The sequence below is a fragment of the Labeo rohita genome, chromosome 11 (genome assembly GCF_022985175.1).
Source record: "Labeo rohita strain BAU-BD-2019 chromosome 11, IGBB_LRoh.1.0, whole genome shotgun sequence".
Lineage (NCBI taxonomy): Eukaryota > Metazoa > Chordata > Actinopteri > Cypriniformes > Cyprinidae > Labeo > Labeo rohita.
The window spans coordinates 19,097,385-19,118,249 of NC_066879.1; the positions used below are offsets into that span (position 1 = coordinate 19,097,385).

General features: G+C 34.8%; 2 protein-coding genes across 2 annotated transcripts; one reads left to right on the forward strand and one right to left on the reverse strand.

The window, feature by feature from the left end:
- The first annotated feature begins 288 nt into the window (after positions 1–288).
- Positions 289–3,696, forward strand: chchd4a (coiled-coil-helix-coiled-coil-helix domain containing 4a). Its single transcript, XM_051122120.1, has 3 exons — positions 289–436; positions 2,125–2,223; positions 2,341–3,696. The coding sequence occupies exons 1-3, from the start codon at positions 415–417 to the stop codon at positions 2,649–2,651; spliced, it is 432 nt and encodes a 143-aa protein (XP_050978077.1). The 5' UTR covers positions 289–414; the 3' UTR covers positions 2,652–3,696.
- Positions 3,658–13,817, reverse strand: si:dkey-202e22.2 (netrin-4). The gene is made up of 10 exons (XM_051122108.1): positions 13,286–13,817; positions 10,426–10,886; positions 9,971–10,300; positions 9,614–9,740; positions 8,227–8,415; positions 7,008–7,224; positions 6,720–6,847; positions 5,868–5,936; positions 5,076–5,246; positions 3,658–4,997 (listed from the first exon to the last, which is right to left on the reverse strand). Exons 1-10 carry the CDS (start codon positions 13,371–13,373, stop codon positions 4,861–4,863), a joined length of 1,917 nt encoding a protein of 638 aa, XP_050978065.1. The 5' UTR covers positions 13,374–13,817; the 3' UTR covers positions 3,658–4,860.
- Between the last annotated feature and the right edge of the window lie 7,048 nt (positions 13,818–20,865).

Consider the following 20,865-nt stretch of genomic DNA (forward strand, 5'->3'; position numbering starts at 1 on the left):
CTGTGGTGAAAATGATGCCACAACACAAGTGAGTGACTGTCGTAATTTTTTTTTAAAATGTATATAAATCGATTTTATAATAAGTTTACTTCACTCTTTGGCTGGATTATCATAGTTTTATAAATGAAGTAATTCTTTTTAGATGGACTAGTTATAGTATAGTTATACTGAATAGATATATGTATTATGTATATATTTGAAAAGTAGAAAACTAAGAAGAAACGTTTGGTTTACTTTTATTTTGAAATGTCATGAGTGACTTTTATTTTGATGTATTCCGGCTGTGACGTCACGTGGTTACTGTCGCTGCCTCCATGCTGGAGTTGATGTAACAGGCGTGTGGATTGATCATTGTACCGGTGTTTGAGATTCATTGACCGGATAAACGGCGATCAGACGGATCTGTCAGTAGACATGTCGTACTGCAAGCAGGAAGGTATGATTAAACTAAATCGGATCGTTTAAACTTATTTTATACCCATCTTTCAATGACGTTTAGCGGTGCAGCTAATGCTCATGCCCTTAAAAGTCACTCTGACCAGCCATGCTTGGTAATATCAGTGAATTATTTAATATTAATGCGCTGCAGATAATCTTTTCCGATGTGGTCAAGTGTGTCGTGGTGTATTATTTTATACTGTATGTGTGTAGTGAGTTTGGTGATGAATTTGTAAATTAATGATGGAATTACAGATGAAAATTAGAATTAATAAGAGTCAGCAAGCGCTTAGTAAAACATACAGTTCTACTGTAATGAAATACATTTTCCGTGAGTCATATATCTGATTTATGATGATGATGTAGTCATTCAGTCATCATATCCATGTTGTGTCAACCTACATGTAGCCGGTGCCTGCAAGGTCATAACCAGGGGAGTTCATAACCTAATGTCTACCAAATGGTTAATTTATCGATTACGAGTACATAATGAGTTATGGAAATATTATAATATTATATGAGCATAAACACATAACATTGCAGTTGTTAGAATGTTCGATTTATTTAAATCGAACGCAAAAAGACAATTATTTGTCTACAGACTATGTATTTTAACAAAACTTTTTTTAATATTTAACTGTTTGTGGATGGTTTTATAGTGTTATATATATATATATATATATATATATATATAATTTTTTTTTTTTTAAAGAAAACTTTTGTTAAATAATTTAATAATTATTTAGGAGTTTTTTAAATGTTTTAAATTAGTTTGTGAATTACATATATATATAGAGAGAGAGAGAGAGATTTTTAATGTTTTTTAAATAAGTCTCTTCTGCTCACCAAAGATCAGCATTTATATAAAATAAAACATAAAATAAAACATTAAAAACATATGTAACATTATACACTATACCAGGGGTGTGCAACCCTGTTTCTGGAGATCTACCTTACTGCAGAGTTCAGCTCCAACCCTGATCAAACACACCTGAACCAACTAATTAGGATCTGAAGGAGCACTTGATAATTAGGTAGATCTCCAGGAACAGGGTTGGGCACCCCTGCACTATACCATTCAAAAGCTTGGAGTCAGTATTATATATTATTTACTTATATTAATTCTAGAAATTAATATTTTTATTTAGCAAGGATGCTTTATATTGATCAAAAGTGATAATAAAGATGTTTATAATATTATAAAAGATTTCTGTTTCACATAAATGCTGTTCTTCTGAACTGTCTCTATTAATCAAAGAAACCTGAAAAAATTATACTCAGCTTTTTTTTTAAGTAATAATAATAAATGCTTTTTGAGCATCAAATCAGAATATTAGAATGATTTTTGAAGGATCGTGTGACTGGAATAATGATGCTAAAAATTCAGCTTTGAAATCACAAGAATAAGTTACATTTTAAAATATATTCAAATAGAAAACAGTTATTTTAAACAGTAAAAATATTCCAAAATTGTACTGTTTTCGCTGTACTTTGGATAAAAAAAATGCAGTCCTGGTGAGCAGAAGAGACTTCTTTTTAAAAAAAAAAAAAAACATGAAATATCTTACTGTTCAAAAACTTTTGACTCGTAGTCTAATAACTTAGATTTTCAGTGGCTGATTGTTTGATTCCCCCCTAAAACAGTTTGATAAAACTGTATATAACTTCCTTCTTGTCTCTCACTAGGTAAAGATCGCATCATATTTGTCACCAAGGAGGATCATGAAGCACCCAGTAATGCTGAGCTCATCGAAGATGACCCAAATGATCCGTATGAAGATCACGGTAAGTTTTTGAACAGATCAACTATCCAAAATAGTAATCCTTGAATAAAGAATTATCATTTGGCATAGTTTAGCCAGAGATGCTCATTCTCAAACCCCATTTCATTTGATCCTACAGGTCTTATTCTCCCTAATGGTGACATAAACTGGAACTGCCCGTGTTTAGGCGGTATGGCGAGTGGCCCTTGTGGACAACAGTTCAAAGAAGCCTTTTCTTGTTTCCACTATAGCACAGAGGAGATAAAAGGTTCCGACTGTGTGGAAAACTTCAGGAGTATGCAGGAATGTATGCAGAAATATCCTGAGCTGTACCCTCAGGAAGACGACAGCGCCCCTTCTGGCGGGGCCGATAATACACCCACTGACTCTCTCCCTACGTCCTCTCCTGATTCCACACCAGCAGCCACAGAAAACCCAGCAGCTAGCTAATATTATTTTCCCCCTCATTTCCTCCACACCTCACAACAGAGACGGCTCCATTTTCGAGTATGAAGAGACAATATCAATGCTCTCCACCAGACTGCATGATGCACAGAGATTCAGGATGCCCTTATTCTTCAGGTTTTGTGATTTAAAATGTCATTAACATGCACTTGAGGGACCTACAAAAGTGAGTTTTAAAGATCTGTATGATTGGCAGGTGAGTTAGATGCCATTTGAATCATCCTGCTTTGTATTTTCTGGTTATTATTTGCTCCACAACCCAAGCTTGTTTGACTTGTGTACTACAACAGATCAAAGGCCATTTGGCACTGTACCTTCACAGCTAAGCAGTTTTTTGAGAGTGGATACTCAAATAACAAGTCTATAAACATTTCATGCACTCTTTTTGTTGTAGAACATGAAGAAGAAATGTTTTTGAATGCATGTAGCCCAAGGCTACACACTAAGTACAAACATAGGGGTGTGAGCGAGTAAACCAGTAGCCTTACCCGTCAGCTGATGATACATACATAATTGTTGGTGTTAACCAATAAATGAGCAGATCTTCTGTTTAGTAAGAACATGCAAATATCTGTTGTTCCAAAGACTTGTAGGTTTTGTTCAGTTGAAGTATCTTAACACTGAGGGCTGTTTCTTGATCCATTTTCTACATGCTAACATTAAAAAGTGTTAAAACATTGTGCTGATTTCTGATCATTTTTGTAACTCTGTGGTATGTTTAAGCTAATGTGGCTTATTAATATATTCAGTCAATGATATCTGCATATCAAAAAGTGTCTGTTTGGGTTTGATTTGTCATTCAAAGCCTTAATGTGATCTTTTCATCTGTGATATGTCTGTTTCTAAAAAAGGTTTTAATAAAAGATACTGAGTCCAAATCATGCATAAGTACTGGAAGATTTTGAATCAGTCGGTCCATACCTTTTGTTTTTCATTTTTTCAATTGTGTGACATTCAAATGCATTTTTAAAAACACTTGACTGAAGTGTAGTAAGACAAGAAGCAAATAAAATACAAAACTGTGAATGAATCTCAAAAATGTCCTGCAGTTCTTTGGATTCACTGCCTTGTGTTTATCAATTGTCCATTTGTATCTTCAAGAAACTAGTTTTTGATGGCGATAATCTAAAAACTACAGCGAATGAGTACAAAATCTTATGAAAGTCTTATGAATGCCATATCCACGTCCTGTCATATCCACAGGACAACAGCCACCAAGATGAACTGTTATTTGTGAAGAGCCTTGCTTAAAGGGATAGTTCACCCAAAAATTAAAATCCTGTCATTAATACTCACCCTCATGTTGTTCCAAACCTGCAAGACCTTCGTTCGTCTTCTGAGTTATTTTAGTTGTTTGCGCACCAAAAGTATTCTTGCAGCTTCATAGAATCACGGTTGATAAGACCCTTCTTCCTCGGCCGGGATCATTTAGAGCCCTTTGAAGCTGCATATCAACTACATTTTGGAAGTTCAAAATCGGGGCACCAATCAAGTCCATTATATGAAGAAAAATCCTGAAATGCTTTCCTCAAAACCATAATTTCTTTACGACTGAAGACAGAAAGACATGAACATCTTGGATGACAAGGGGGTGGGTAAATTATTTGTGAATTGTTGTTCTGGAAGTGAACTTCTTTAATGCATAACGTTACAGGCACTAGTCTAGACTTCACGTAATGCACTCGGTATGTGTTTTGAATGGTTTTTGCAAAATACTTGATAATGTCAAATTGAACATCATTAAAACATCAATTATGATATTATCGCAGACGATATATATCGCACACCCCAAGTTTCTGGTACCTTTCTGAACCGTGAACATGATAGAACCTTTGCTGTCTATGCAGGATCAGAGAGAATCAAAAATATCTTAATTTCTGTTTTAAAATCAACAAAGGTCTTACAGGTTTGGAATGGCATGAGGGTGAGTAATTAATAACAGAATTTTTATTTTTAGGTGAACTATCCCTTTAAGTTGCACTGTATGACAATTAAGTGACTATTCAGTGCATGTTGCCATACAACTACTTCATGAATCCTGTTTTTCTGGTAATTACCCACGTTCCATTTCAGTTTCATCTGGTGTCATGGTCATGGTCCATTTAGGATCCAGCTGCCTGCTTTGGTACAATGGCATCATTTCAAGTGAGGGCTGTCAAGTGTTGTGCTACTGTACATCTGGGTAAAGTCTTGCTCATAGGCAGCCCTGATGCAGTGCTTCTGTGACCTGAAAGCCCAGGATGGGAGTCCAGGGGACTACTAGACTCTGCATGGTGACCAGTAGCCGTCCTGAGTCTACTTCTTCAGGACCCGCCAGTAGATAGTTCCCACCTATAGATGGAGACCAAACAGGTATTACTGTAAAGGCAAGACTTGATTGAATCAAAGCTGTGACCTAAGTTGTTGTACCTGGGTTGAGAATGGGACAGGTGCAGCCACGGCTGGTCCAGGAGAGTGGGTAGAGACTGTGCGTGCCCTGGGAAAGGGGCAGTTTTCCAGAGCGAAACACCTTACGTACTTTCACCAGGACAACTGCATGTGTGCCTTTATCATGAGCTGAAAGCACGCTGGCTTTGATCACTACGAACGCCACAAACAGTTAATTCTTTCATGGGATTTAAAGACATAGTTTACTCAAAAATACAAATTCTGTCATTAATTATTCACCCTCAGGTCATGCCAAACCCCTAAGACCTTTGTTCATCTTTGGAGCACAAAGTAAGATATTTTTGATAAAATCTGAGAGCTTTCTTGACCTTGCATAGACAGCAATGCAACTATCATGTTTAAGGCCCAGAAAAGTAGTAAGGACATTGTTAAAATAGTTAAATAAAGAAGAATTATTTTTGTTTTCTTTGTGCACAAATAGTATTCTCATAGCTTCATAAAATTATGGTTGAACCACTGATGTCACATGGACTATTTTAACAATGTCCTTACTACCTTTCTGGGCCTTAAACATGGTAGTTGCATTGCTGTCTATGCAAGGTCAAGAAAGCTCTCGGATTTCATCAAAAATATCTTAATTCGTGTTTTGAAGATGAACGATGGTCTTTCGTGATTGGAACAACATGAGGGTGAGTAATTAATGACTGAATTTTGATTTTTGGGTGAACTATCCCTTTAAATTTTTAGACAGAAAATGATAAAAGAATCAATTCAAAGTATGAAATTAAATGATTCAAAGACACTAAGCCTCACCATATGCGTGCTTCATCTTGCAAAGATCTGACACGCTTTTCAGCTTCTTTTCCTTACAGCTGCACTTCCCTAAAAAATCCACAAGAACAAATTGTAAAAGGTTCTGCATATATTAACATATTTAACATTAATAAACATAAATTCCAAAATTTAATTTAGCAAGGATGCATTAAATTGATCAACATTGATAGTAAAGACATTTATAATGTTACAAAAAAAAGTTTTAAATAAATTCTTTTGAATTTCCTATTCAAAGAACTTTCAATGATTTCAACATTAATAAAAAGAAATGTTTCTTCAGCAGCAAATCAGCATATTAGAATGATTTCTGAAGGATGTAACACTGAAGACTGGCGTAATGATGCTGAAAATTCAGCTTTGACTGGAATAAATTACATTTTATAATATTTAAAAACAGAAAACATTTCATTTAAATTCACAATAACATTACACAATATTACTTTAATTTTTATTTTTATTTATAATTAAATAAATGCAGTCTTGGTGAGTCTAAAAGACTTCAAAAACATTTTTAAAAAATCCTACCGACCTCAAACTTTTGAATGTTAGTTCATAATCATACACACATTTTTGGAAGATTTTTTCTTTTGCAAGAAAATTGTAATGAAAAAAATGTCACAGTGCAAAATGGTCCTAAAATAGGTTTGTAAGATTCACCCATTTACATTATACATTATTCATAATCACCTCACCCTTACATTTGATGGAACCACAATCAAAAGACATATTTCTGCGAAGCCACATCCTAAAGTCACATTTCCTGCTGTGGTTTCCCACGTTTCACAATAGCTGTTGTTAGTGTGGAATGTTTTGTTACTGTAGTCAGCTCACCTGTATAGTACAGTGCAGAGACGGCCAGTTCTTTAGGCCACACCCTCTCGTCCTCCTGAGGTTTAAAGTGGGACAGTTCAGGAATTTTCCCACCAATTGGTACATTGTAAAGCTTGACACTGCCTTTGCTGTTAAAGGAAAATGATACGACAACAAAAATCAACGGTATTTCAACATACCCAACAGGTATGCACTTAAACCTGACTTAAGTCATTAAAAACACATATTTGCATGTGAAATTCTCATTGCTCAATGATTAGGAAAAAATAAGAAAGAATGTAGTCTGACCTGTCTAGGCAATGACCCGTGATGGGATCACAAGTCGAAGGGCACACACAAGATTTGCAGCCCTCCTCTCCAAAACCCCAGTACCCTTCTAGACAGTGGCTGCAGGTGGTGCCGCCCACACCAGGTTTACAGTGGCACTGTCCACTTCTAGGATGGCACCATGGTGTCCCGTCGCTGGAATGTACTGGCACCGAACCAACTGGGTCACACCAGCATCCTGCCAAGGAAAAAATCTTTGGTCATGGGTTCATTAGCTCCTCACACTGTTTTTGAATTACTTTAGTGGATCGTGTCACACTGCCACCAGTAGGAGGCAATAAAAGACTGTAAATAATGACAATGTTAACTATTTTGATACAAAAAAGCAGAAAGCAAAAGAGTTTTGAGTGGTTGCTAAGATATTGATGGGTGTTTTTTAAGTATATTTTTCCTATTTTCTTCTCAAATTTTCTATCTTAAAATACATTTTTCCTATTGTTACCCAGTAACAGTCCAGTTGCACCTACAATTTTAAAATAAGATATGCATCCTGCTTCTTAACTATTTTTGTCATTTTTATTTTATATATAAAAATATGAATAGATTTATATTTTTTCTCAAATTTTTGCATCATCCACTGTGACCCAAAAGTCATTTTAGAGGAGGAACCAGTTATATGTGACCCTGGACCACAAAACCAGTCAATTTTTTGAAATTGAGATTTAGACATCACCTGAAAGCTGAAAAAATAAGCTTTCCATTGATGTATGATTAGAACAATATTTGGCAGAGATACAACTATTTGAAAATCTGGTATCTGAGGGTGCAAAAAAATCAAAACACTGAGAAAATCCCCTTTAAAGTTGTCCAAATGAAGTTCTTAGCAATTCATATTACTAATCAAAAATTAAGTTTTGATATATTTACAGTAGAAAATTTACAAAATATCTTAATGGAACATGATACTTAATATCCTAATGATTTTTGGCATAAAAGAAAAATCTATAATTTTGACCCATACAACGTATTGTTGGCTACTGCTACAAATATACCCATGCTACTTACAACTGAATTTGTGGTTCAGGGTCACATATTTTAGAGAGAAAAATAATAATCTGTATCAATAAATGATTTACAGTAAGACTACGTATGTGCTTTAATAAAGTAAGAAAATTTATGTGCAGTTAGGAATAATTTTTGAAGGGCAGAGCCCTTTGAGATCTCGTTGTCCTTTTCTTACGTGTGCAAGCATGCGGGGAGTTGAGGGGTCTGGCAGGGTGGCGGTGGTATCCAGGGCGACAGCGCTGGCACCGGCGGCCCACAGTGTTATGCTGGCAGTTGTCGCAGACACCCCCGCTACTGCCCCCTGTGGACATCCACACTCGCTGGGAGAAGTGGCAGCTCTCTGCGTGGCCGTGACATTCACACTCTTTAGCAGCAAAAAACAGAAAACAGAGGAAAAGTTAGGAATGAATCATCCAAGAACCTAAGAAGTAGTATAATGTTTTTTTATACATATGTTTTTTTTTTCATACTATGGAAGGCAATGGGGACAATTGTTTGGTAGCCACTTTCTTCAAAATATTACTTATTACTACTATGACATGATAAATTAAAGCAATTTCATTTTCAGGGATTAACAAGAATTAAAGGTATTTAAAGGGATAGTTCACCCAAAAATGAGAATTACCCCATGATTTACTCACCCTCAATCCATCCTAGGTATACAATCTAAATTATATTAAAAAAATGTCTTGGCTCTTCTAAGCTTTATAATGGCAGTGAATGGCTGTTGAGATTTTGAAGTCCAATAAAGTGCATCCATCCATCATAAAAAGTGCTCCCAGAATACATTGTATGGGTCAAAATGATTGATTTTTCTTTTATGCCAAAAATCATTAGAATATTAAGTTTAAGATCATGTTCCATGAAGATATTTTGTAGATTTTCTACCGTAAATATATCAAAACTTAATTTTTGATTAGTAATATGCATTGCAAAGAACTTCATTTGGACAACTTTAAAGGCGATTTTTTCAATTTTTAAATTTTTTTGGCACCCTCAGATTCCAGATTTTTAAATAGTTGTATCTTAGCCAAATATTGTCCTATCCTAACAAACCATACATCAATGGAAAGCTTATTTATTTAGCTTTCAGATGTTGAAAGATGACGAAATGATGATGAAATATTGACTCAGTTTTGTGGTCCAGGGTTACATATTTAAAACTTATCTCTTGCCTACGTCATCCACCTACAAACGCACGTATGACAGTTCGCAGAATAGACTACAGTTTATGAAGTTTTAATATTTTGGATATTTTTCTCACACAAAGGCATCAGTTCACTACAGAAGGCCTTTATTAACCCCCTGGAGCCATGTGGAGTACTTATTATGATGACTTTATGCACTTTATTGGACTTCAAAATCTCAACAGCTATTTACTGCCATTATAAAGCTTGGAAGAGCCAGGACATTTTTAATATAACTCTGATTGTATTTGTCTAAAAGAAGAAAGTCATATAAATCTAGGATGGCTTGAGGGTGAGTAAATTAGGGGGCAATTTTCATTTTTGAGTGAACTATCACTTTAAGGCTGAATCAACCCACACACTAAATGCACTCACTCTGGCATGGGTTGCTCTCACCACTGCTTCCGTTGGCTGCTCTCCAGGGCTGGTCGTTGTAGAGCGGGGCACACCTTTCACAGTGCTCGCCCGCTGTGTGGTGGATACACACACACTTCCCAGACACCTGCACTCCAGAGGAATGATTTATTTTCAGTTGCTGCCCATTCAAGCCTGACAAAGCCTTATAAAAATACATATAACAGCTCACTTCCTATTCTCCTGAATACTGGGTGAGTTCGCATACAACCTCAAGCATGTAGAAGAGGAAACAAGTTACTTCACACATTCATTCATTCTGTCACCTACAGGTGGCTGCGATGCAGATGCTGTAACTTACAAAATGGATACACTTACCACATTACTGGGTTGCAGTCTGTCTTGTCCTCCATTTTCAGAAAGGCAATGTTCAGCGTGGCCATGACACAAACATGTCCCTTTAGCCAAAAGAGAGTACACAGCAAATGGGGTTGAATCTAGAGGATCAGAACTTGGCGTCGGAGCTTGAGTTGTGGGTAAAAAGGGCAGGTTTGACTGCTCCGGGACGCTCCGCTGGCTCTTTGAGGTGGGGCACTGTTGAGATTTTAAGAGCTGTATTCGTAAGTTAGTCACTGTCAGTCGGGACAGCGCCTCAGGACTGTAGGGATCAACAATCCCACTTCCCAATCCTATGGACCGGAATATGATCTAGAAAACAAATAGAAACAAATAATTATGAGTAATCATGTTTACAGGAATAATACACCTAAAAATGCAGTTTACAAAAAAAAAAATGTTTTGTGGTGCTTAAGAGACCTTATTTCCTTCCTTACCTCTCCTCGGCTGCACGGGACCGCACTGGAATATCTGGAAGTGCAGAGAGATCCTGGTTGACTGACATCATCAGGAAGCCCGAACATCTCAGTGCAGTTCCTGGCAAACAGCTTTAGTGTCTCCCAGGTCTGGCCAAAGTCTTGTGAGCGCTCCAACCTCATAGCAGCGGGACGTGGGGAACGGAACAACATCACAACGTGACTCATGCAGAACCGTGTCTCCAAGTCAAGACGGATTTCTTCCTGTTCTCCAGTGGCCGCTGCTGAGCCCCACCAGGTATCTGGATGAATAAACGGGTCATCGGCCATGAGGGCAGGAGGATGAAGCTCTGCTAGACAGCGTGGCTGGGTTGGCAGGCAGGAAGAGCTATTAGTGCAGCAGCTAGTCAGCGTGAAAAGGGTCCTGCCACTGGCCAAGTTACCCATAGGAGGGCTGCAAGCACGGCCAACACATCTGGACTCTGTGTGGAAGAGGAAACATGCATATGCATTCATAAACAAATCCAAAGAAACTTTCATGCTGATGATTTGAAATGCACCATTTTTTGAATGCTGAACTACTGTAAACACTACAGTCAGGTTCTGGCATGTCACAGCATAGTGTTTGACAACCTGAGCCTTTAATGAACCTCACAGCAGGGCATTCACAGAACCAAAAACTGTGTCATTCCTCCTGCACAGACTGCAGCACTGCAACTGTTGTACAACGTTTAATATCATGTAAGAATTACAAAAACAAGTAAATAGGAACACATTACAAATTTTGAATATAAAAATGGATTTTGAATATAAAAATGGATTTTGAAAAAAAAAACTGATAAATTGTGCATTAACTTGTTATCCAAATCTGAAACGAATTACACAGCTTAAACTCACACTAAGTTTATGCATCTGGCATTTTAATTATTATTATAAGGAATAGTCTGGTTATTTTAATGGCTCCTTCTTCGTATTTGGTAACAGTTTATCATACTAAGATAGACAGACAGACAGGCAGATAGATAGATAGATAGATAGATAGATAGATAGAGAGAGAGAGACACACAGACAGACAGATAGACAGATAGATAGACAGACAGAGACAGAGACAAAAAGACAGACAGATAGATAGATAGATAGATAGATAGATAGATAAAAAAAGACAGGCAGATACATAGATAAACAGACAAGAGAGAGAGACACATAGACAGACAAGACATGGACAGACATAGATAGACAGACAGAGACACAGATAGATAGATAGATAGATAGATAGATAGATAGATAGATAGACAGACAGATATATAAACAGATAGATAGATAGACAAACATACAGAGAAACAGACAGATAGACAGACAAAAAGACAGACAGACAGAGAAACACACAGACAGATATATAGATAGACAGACAGATAGACAGACAGAGAGACAGACAGATAGATAGATAGATAGATAGATAGATAGATAGATAGACAGACAAAAAGACAGACAGACTGACTGTCAGAGAGACAGACAGATATATAGATAGACAGACATATAGATAGATAGACAGATAGAGAGACAGAGAGACAGACAGATAGATAGATAGATAGATAGATAGACAAAAAGACAGACAGACAGACTGACCGACAGAGAGACAGACAGATAGATAGATAGACAAACAGATAGATAGATAAATAGATAGATAGATAGATAGACAAAGAGACAGACAGACTGACCGACAGAGAGACAGACAGATATATAGATAGATAGACAGATAGACAGACAGAGAGACAGACAGACAGATAGATAGACAGATAGACAAAAAGACAGACAGACAGAGAAACACACAGACAGATATATAGATAGACAGACAGACAGAGAGACAGACAGATAGATAGATAGATAGATAGATAGATAGATAGATAGATAGACAAAAAGACAGACAGACTGACTGTCAGAGAGACAGACAGATATATAGATAGACAGACATATAGATAGATAGACAGATAGAGAGACAGAGAGACAGACAGATAGATAGATAGATAGATAGATAGACAAAAAGACTGACCGACAGAGAGACAGACAGATAGATAGACAAACAGATAGATAGATAAATAGATAGATAGATAGATAGATAGATAGATAGATAGACAAAGAGACAGACAGACTGACCGACAGAGAGACAGACAGATATATAGATAGATAGACAGATAGACAGACAGAGAGACAGACAGACAGATAGATAGACAGATAGACAAAAAGACAGACAGACAGAGAAACACACAGACAGATATATAGATAGACAGCTAGACAGACAGAGAGACAGACAGATAGATAGATAGATAGATAGACAAAAAGACAGACAGACTGACTGTCAGAGAGACAGACAGATATATAGATAGACAGACATATAGATAGATAGACAGATAGAGAGACAGAGAGACAGACAGATAGATAGATAGATAGATAGATAGATAGATAGACAAAAAGACAGACAGACAGACTGACCGACAGAGAGACAGACAGATAGATAGATAGACAAACAGATAGATAGATAAATAGATAGATAGATAGATAGATAGATAGATAGATAGATAGACAAAGAGACAGACAGACTGACCGACAGAGAGACAGACAGATATATAGATAGATAGACAGATAGACAGACAGAGAGACAGACAGACAGATAGATAGACAGATAGACAAAAAGACAGACAGACAGACTGACCGACAGAGAGACAGACAGATAGATAGATAGACAAACAGACAGACAGATAGACAACAGAGAGACAGACAGGCAGACAGACAGACAGACAGACAGATAGATAGATAGATAGATAGATAGATAGATAGATAGATAGATAGATAGATAGATAGATAGATGCTTTCCATCACTTACCTGTGAAGCCCTGCAGGAATCCAGGAAATAAGATCACTGCGCACTTCAATATCACCATCACAAACTGACCACTCCAAAGAGTTTTCATGTTTAGCAGTCTGGATGTAAAGGCAGGTTAGTTATCCATAGTTAGAACAGACAAACCATCATGTCCCAGTGCATGGTCAGTTCAGTTAGGAGAGAGCTCCTTCAATGTCTGTTTGGAAACAAAGTTTGCAAGACAAGTTGCAAGAAATCCAGCAGCTGGTAATCCATTTTCACAGTGAGTCAGTGAGAAAACTTTTCTGATGATGGTGGTGATCTGGGATGCACCTGTCCAAACGGCACGCGTTTTATTCCCTCAACATTGTTGTTTTTGCGCATTCATATGAAGAGCGAACTATGATCCTTTCTGTGTTTAGACATGACAGTCCTTTCAAACTAAAGCTAAAAGAGGGATAAAACGCGCAGGTCACTTCGGTAATAGAAGTGTGCCGCTCCTCTACGTAACGCGCAGCGTTGTTCCAGCTTTCCAAAAGCACAGATGACTGACTGTGATCCACTGGCCTGAATCTGAATCATTGAACGGATCAAAAAAGAGCTCTCTACTGCCTCACCGTGGAATGCAACACTAGTGCAGTTCCCTACCGACTTCAAACAAGTGATCTTGATTACCGTTTGTTCTCTGTACCAGACATGATCGTTGTGATTCATGGCACTGAACGTCCTGTATCTGAAGCAAACATCCTGTGAAAACATCATAAAAAAGGGAAAAACCGACACATGTATATACATATATTTATTTTTTGTGTGTGTGTGTTTATTCTAAAGGCGTTTACTAATCTTTCAAATGTGGAACGCAAATGGAGAAAATTTATCAGAATGTCTACGCTTCTCTTTTCCATGGAGTGAAACAGGAGATGAAAATATGATTAAAAAAAAAAAAAAAAACATATGATTTGATCACATTAACATGTAGTATAATAATACTATAGTGTATTATGGTAAGATAAAAATAATTAAAAAAAAAAATGTACAGCAAAATAACGCACTAATGATTCTTTTGTTTGATGATTCTGCAGGTGGGTGTATGTGTGAGTTAGGCCAGATTCACCGGGACTGGAGAACAAAGTTAATGTGATCCAGCCACATGGAGAATTCCAGAAACTGTCTCTACATATATAGCAGCACCAAGACCTGCGCTCCTTAATGGGGTGAGAGATGTTACTCTATATGCCTTTTCCTCCTGGTTTTGAACTGGAGATGTTCTGTCTTATGGGTGCCTTTGATGTTTCATTTAAGGAAAATTGAAATACACACAAAAATATATATGTAGACTCCTGTAGATGTATATTGTGACGTGAGGAAATACAGCACTATGTTATATTAGAAGAATGCTTCTGCCTGGTGGTTATTGAAATCATAAATTCTGTACATAAAACTACTGACATTTGTGCATTTTTTTAAGAGAAGGCAGTGTATTTTGAAAAGTATTATTACATGAACTTTCCCAAAGTTCCTGCCTTGAGTTGAGACACAAACCATTTGGGAATGAACTTGACTGAAGTTCAGAATAATCCTCAGCCTACTTAGACATAATCCGTCAGAATAGTCCAAACAGCTGATAAAATCCACCTTCATACTTGTTTTGAACTGTTTTTCTTGTAAACAGTGCTTAATCTACATACTTCTGTCCTGATTCTGTTCTGACAGCACCCATTCACTGCAGAGTATCCACTGGTGAGCAAGTGATGTAATGCTAAATTTCTCCAAATCTGTTGAAATGAAGAAACAAACTCATCTACATGTTGGATCACTTTTAATTTTTGAGCGAACAAGTCTTTTAACCAAGAGTTTTATCATGCATAATCGACAAAAATCCCCGAAGTGGTGTCATCATATGCCTGAATGTTTCTGTGCGTCTTTGTCAACTTGCTTGTTATGTGCCCAGTTTGTGCTTATTAATTACATATAAAGCTCTCAAGGCAAATATGAACACTCATTATTCCTTAATTAAATTCTGTGTGTGCTGTGTTTCTATTTCTTTATTGCAAAGTCAATAAAACTGTTGTTCACAAATAAAGACAATAGTTTTATTAGGTTTTCCTCAACATAGAGGCTACATCAGAGGTTAATGGGCATGTTAATTTATAAGATGATAAATAAAGAGTCATGCCAGCATAAAGGGAATGTATTGTTCTGATGGGAAAAAATGTATTTCAAAGCCACATACCACAATACAAAAGGCGTTGGTTTTATGGTTACAAGGCAAAGTTTTATTGTAGTCACGTAAAAGCTGTTTACAATATGTGTAAATTTCCAGCAAGAACCTTTGCATTTTCTAAGTTCTTTTGAACTTAACTAGGTCTATATAGTTACCTTCAGCTGTTGTACTTGAATGACTGAATGAATTAAAGAACAATTCCACCTTATACACACACGTAATCACTAAATCTGTTACAATGTAAATTATATGCACTATGTTCCGTCATTACAGAAAAAAGAAAAATTGTTGGTTATGTGCAGGAAATGTTATGCAGGGTGACAGCATGTTGATATAAAGATATATTCAAAGCAATAAGTAAGCTATATTTAAAGCTACCAGCTTGCCAATATGTTTAATTTAATTTATTTTTTATATTTATTACAAAATAAGTTTGTGTATCTTAACAAAGATGCAAAGATGTATTTACGACTGAACAATTAATTTAATTTAATTTAATTTAATTTAATTTAATTTAATTTAATTTAATTTAATTTAATTTAATTTAATTTTGTTTTATTGCCAAACACTGCCAGAATGTTTATTTGAATTGAATTGAATTGAATTTTTACATTTTGTGTTTTTAATTGTGTTTTAAAATAAGTTTGTGAATCTTTAATTTAATTTTATTTTATTTTGTGTTTTTATTGCCAAACATTGTCAGTATGTTTAATTTAATTTAATTTAATTTATTTAATTTAATTAAACTTTTACATTTTGTGTTTTTAATAATACAAAATAAGTTTGTGTATCTTAACAAAAAAACAAAGATGCAAAGATGGAATAACAATTTAATTTAATTTAATTTAATTTAATTTAATTTAATTTTGTGTTTTCATTGCCAAACATTGCCAGTATGTTTAATTTAATTTAATTTAATTATTTCATTACATTTTTACATTTTGTGTTTTTAATAATACAAAATAAGTTTGTGTATCTTAACAAAAACCAAAGATGGATTTATAATCTAATTTAATTTTTACATTTTGTATTTTTAATAATATAAAATAAGTTTGTGTATCTTAACAAAAAACGAAGATGCAAAGATGGATTTACAATTTAACTATTTGATAATTGAATTGAATTAAACTGAATTAAATTTAGTGTTTTTAATAATACAAAATGTATATCTTAAAGAAAGATGCAAAGATGGATTTACAATTTAACTATTTAACTTTGTGTTTCTAATAATACAAAAATAGTATGTGTATCTTAATAAAAACAAAGATGCAAAGATGGCTTTACTATTGAACAATTTTTTAATTTAATTTAATTTTTAATGGTTTTACATTTTATGTTTTTAATAATACATAATGAGTAGGTGTGTCTAGACAGCTAGTGTGGTTTAGACATAGTGTCAGCCTATGCTTATACGCTCACTGCTCATTATTTCCTACTTTTTTGAACCCACTCATCTCTCGCATGAGTTTAATTTTCCGTCTTTGATTTCTATATATCTGCTCTTTATTAATTTTCCTCCCCCGTTCTCATATCCTACATATATCTCTTCAAGCTTTCATTCTCCTCTCTGACACTCACTACAGCAGCTGGCTGCCCTCCAGGTCATAAAAAAGCTCAGAGAGCAGACCTTCATCTCTGAACCTCACATCATTCCGGCTGTGGGCCTTTCTGCCGCCCTGCAGGCTGTATGAGCAATAACTATCTTTATTGGGGATCACGTTAATCCTATTGATGGTGAATTAGCTGTGAGCTATAAATATTTATTCCTTCCAGATGTAGAAAACTGATAGATCTGTCTTTGAGAAGGTTTGATTTAGGGGCTTTCAACTTTCTTTGACAGAATCAAAGCATAATTCAGTATTTGACATTATAGTAATTGTATGTGTGTGCCTTCAAATTGAAAATTACAGCTGAAAACATTACGTTTTTGTCTCTCGTGTTTGTCAGCAGCATATTGATGCGTAATTTATATCGTGCTGACAAAGAAACCTCATTTTAATATCCCTGTTGCTGTTGTCGCTGACTTCATACACAGTCAAATATAACCAGATGTCATTGCATAATTCAAAAGTTTAACTGTGTGGGGGTTCTCAGGCTCATGGCATTACAAATTAGGGATAATACTGCAACTTTAGTGTCTAGGCTGCATTTTGTAAGCGTGTCGGGATGTCTGGTCTACTGGATGAGCCTTAGGCTATCAGTGTAACACACCTTATATCCACTGACTGAGTGCATGCCAAAAACAGGAAGCGATGGTCTTGCCTGGAATTAGAAACAGCCATTTCCACCTAGAAATAAAACAGATGACACATAGTTGGCATTCCTGATCAGATGTTATGAAAGAAACATTGTCTTTTGTGAAACATAGCTGGAGGTTTTTGCAGATACAAAATAAAAATGTAAAAAATGCAAGACTTCATAAGTGGTTTCTTTAAGGTATGTGTATATATTATATATATTTTAAGCTTCTGTAAGTGACGCCTACAGTCTGATTAGTAGTTCAGAATACTTGGATGGTTCTTTCAGCTAAAAATGCAAAAGTTAATTGACCTGATGGTAACTGTGGTTCATTTAAAATGCTGGGAAAATAATTGGGTTTCAACCAGGGTGCACCCAATAAAGCTTTTCAGCCGCTCATTAAAATATTTGCACAAAGCAGTGTGTTGCTGTATTGTTAAACAAGACTCGAGTATTTCTCCACATGGAAGGAATTTAAATGGCAAGCAACATTTTGCAGTATTCATTTCTATCAGCTTGCCTATATGTGGGAAGGATTGGGAATGTTGGCCAGATTTTGTCCACTTTGTAGGCTTTGAATGGTTTCATCCTAAATCTTGTGTTATCTTTTTCCATGTTTTACACTGTTCAGTCTAAGATTTCAGTTCAAACATGTTTAAATAACATATTTTCTAGCTTATGTCAGACCATAACTGTTTTTTGTCACTGTTTTATATTTAAAGTTTGTTTATTTTTTCAACTTATTTTATTTACTTGCCGTTTTTTATCATTTAAATTTGGCTGGGTCGTTACTAACACATTTTTCTGTGGTGTGACAAACTCAGAACACAAATTTAATATTGCTTTACACAGACTTTAATGTGGAAAGCGCTGCTCAGTTTATGATTGGTTGTTTGTTGCTAATCAGTTGGCCATTACGTTCTGTATAACCCCAAAAAAGCAATACAATAATAAAAGTCAGTGGAAAAGCTCCACTATTATAAACATCCCTCTTACAGGACAGACTAAGTTAAGCTTAATGTCTGTAATGCAAACATCATTTTAAAAGTCAAAGGTGAATCATAGATTGTTGTTTCCCAGGGTATGTTAACGTAACCATATCAACCCTGCCATAAATGACAGATGTTAACAAACAATTCATATTCATTACAGCAGTTTAAATCATCCGACCATTCTATTCAAGATGGCTAAGAGGTTTTGGCATCAAAGTATGTTCAAGCACTTTAGATGATTGTTTATCCAGCACTGGTACTGTGTAATGGAAAACATGCATTTCGTAATGAGGGATGTTTGAAATTAGGCACATCAGAACATCTTTGTGTATGCCACATTTGTGTTCACTGAGGTTCAATGAGAAACTTTAATAGACGGAATTTGCTTTGTGTCGTATTGGTTGCTTTTGTAGCCCTCATAGCCTATTTAATTGTGGCAAATTGAACGCATGACTTTGACATTGCTAAGCCAATGTTTTGTTGTTTGATCTTTTTTATTTCACATTCTTCTGTTTAATTTTGCTGTTTTTAAAGTTGAAATTAAGAGACAAACATTCAGAATTCTGAAATAAAAAGCTGAAATTATGACAAATGATTATGACATAAAAAGTTGAAATTATGAGTTAAAGTTATAGTTTTAACAAAAAGTCAAAATTATTACAAAAAGATTTTAAAAATCATAATTATGACAAGTCAGTCACAAAAATGTGAAGTTATGATACAATTATGACACAAAATAAAATAATGAAATAATGAAATAAAAATGCCATGAAAAGTCAAAATTATCACATAAAAATTATGAGACTAAAAAGTCATAATTATAACAAAAGTCTAAATTATGACAACAACAATTCTGATAAAAAGTTGAAATTATGACAACAAAAATTATGAAAAAAGTCAAAATTATCACAAAAACAATTATGAGACAAAAAAAAATAATTATAACAAAAACAAAATTATCACAAACAATTTTAGATAAAAAGTTGAAATTATGACAAAAACAATTGTGAGACTAAAACATAGTTATAAGTCAAAATGACGGCAAAACCAATTCTGAGACAAAAAGTTGAAATCATGACAAACCATTTTGAGATAAGTCATAACTATGACATAAAAAGTCAAAATTATCACAAATAATTCTGAGATAAAAAGTTTAAATTATGACAAGCTATTATGAGATATTAAGTCATAACTATGAAATAAAACCTCAAAATTATCACAAAAACAATTATAAGACTAAAAAGTCATAATTATATCAAAATGTGAAATTATGACAAAAAACATTCTAAAATAAAAAGTTGAAATTATGACAGTTATGAGATAAATGTAATCATGACAAAAGTTGACAAAAATGACAAAAATGATCAGAAAAACAATTATGAGACTAAAATGTCATAATGATAACAAAAGTCAAACTTATGACAAAAACAATTCTGAGATAAAAAGTTGAAATTATGACAAACAATTATGAGATAAAAAATCTTAATTATGACACAAAGTCAAAATTATCACAAAAACAATTATCAATTGATAAGTCATATTTATGACAAAAGTCGAATTTATCACATAAAAACAACGAGACCAAAAAAAGTCATAATTATAACAAAAGTCAAAATTACGACAAACAATTCTGAGATAAAAAAGTTGAAATTATCATTGAATTATTAACAGTTATGAGTTAAGTCACATGACATTAAAAGTCTAAATTATTGCAAAAAAAGGAGATAAAAAGTCATAATTATGATACAAAGCCAAAACAATTATGACATAAAAAGTCATAATTCTGACATAAATAGTCAGAAATATGACATAAAAACAATTATGACAAAAAGTCATAATTTATGTAAAAAACGTATAGTTATAACATAAAAAGTCAAAATTATGAGGCACAAAATGATAGTGATGACATTTTTTTAAGTGAAAAAATGTAGCCATTGTTGCCTGTTTACAGTAAATGTGTATGAAGCAAAACTGGAGAAATGAAACTCTTTAAATACATGTGTGTTTGTGTAAATGCATTTCGCTGTGGTTGTGGGCTTGTGATGGTCTTTGCCTGTCTGTTTGCAAACATTTGTGTGTTTGTGTGTGTTTGTGCATGTGTGTGAAAGAGGGGGTCACAACATGGAATGTCTTTATACGCGGGTAAT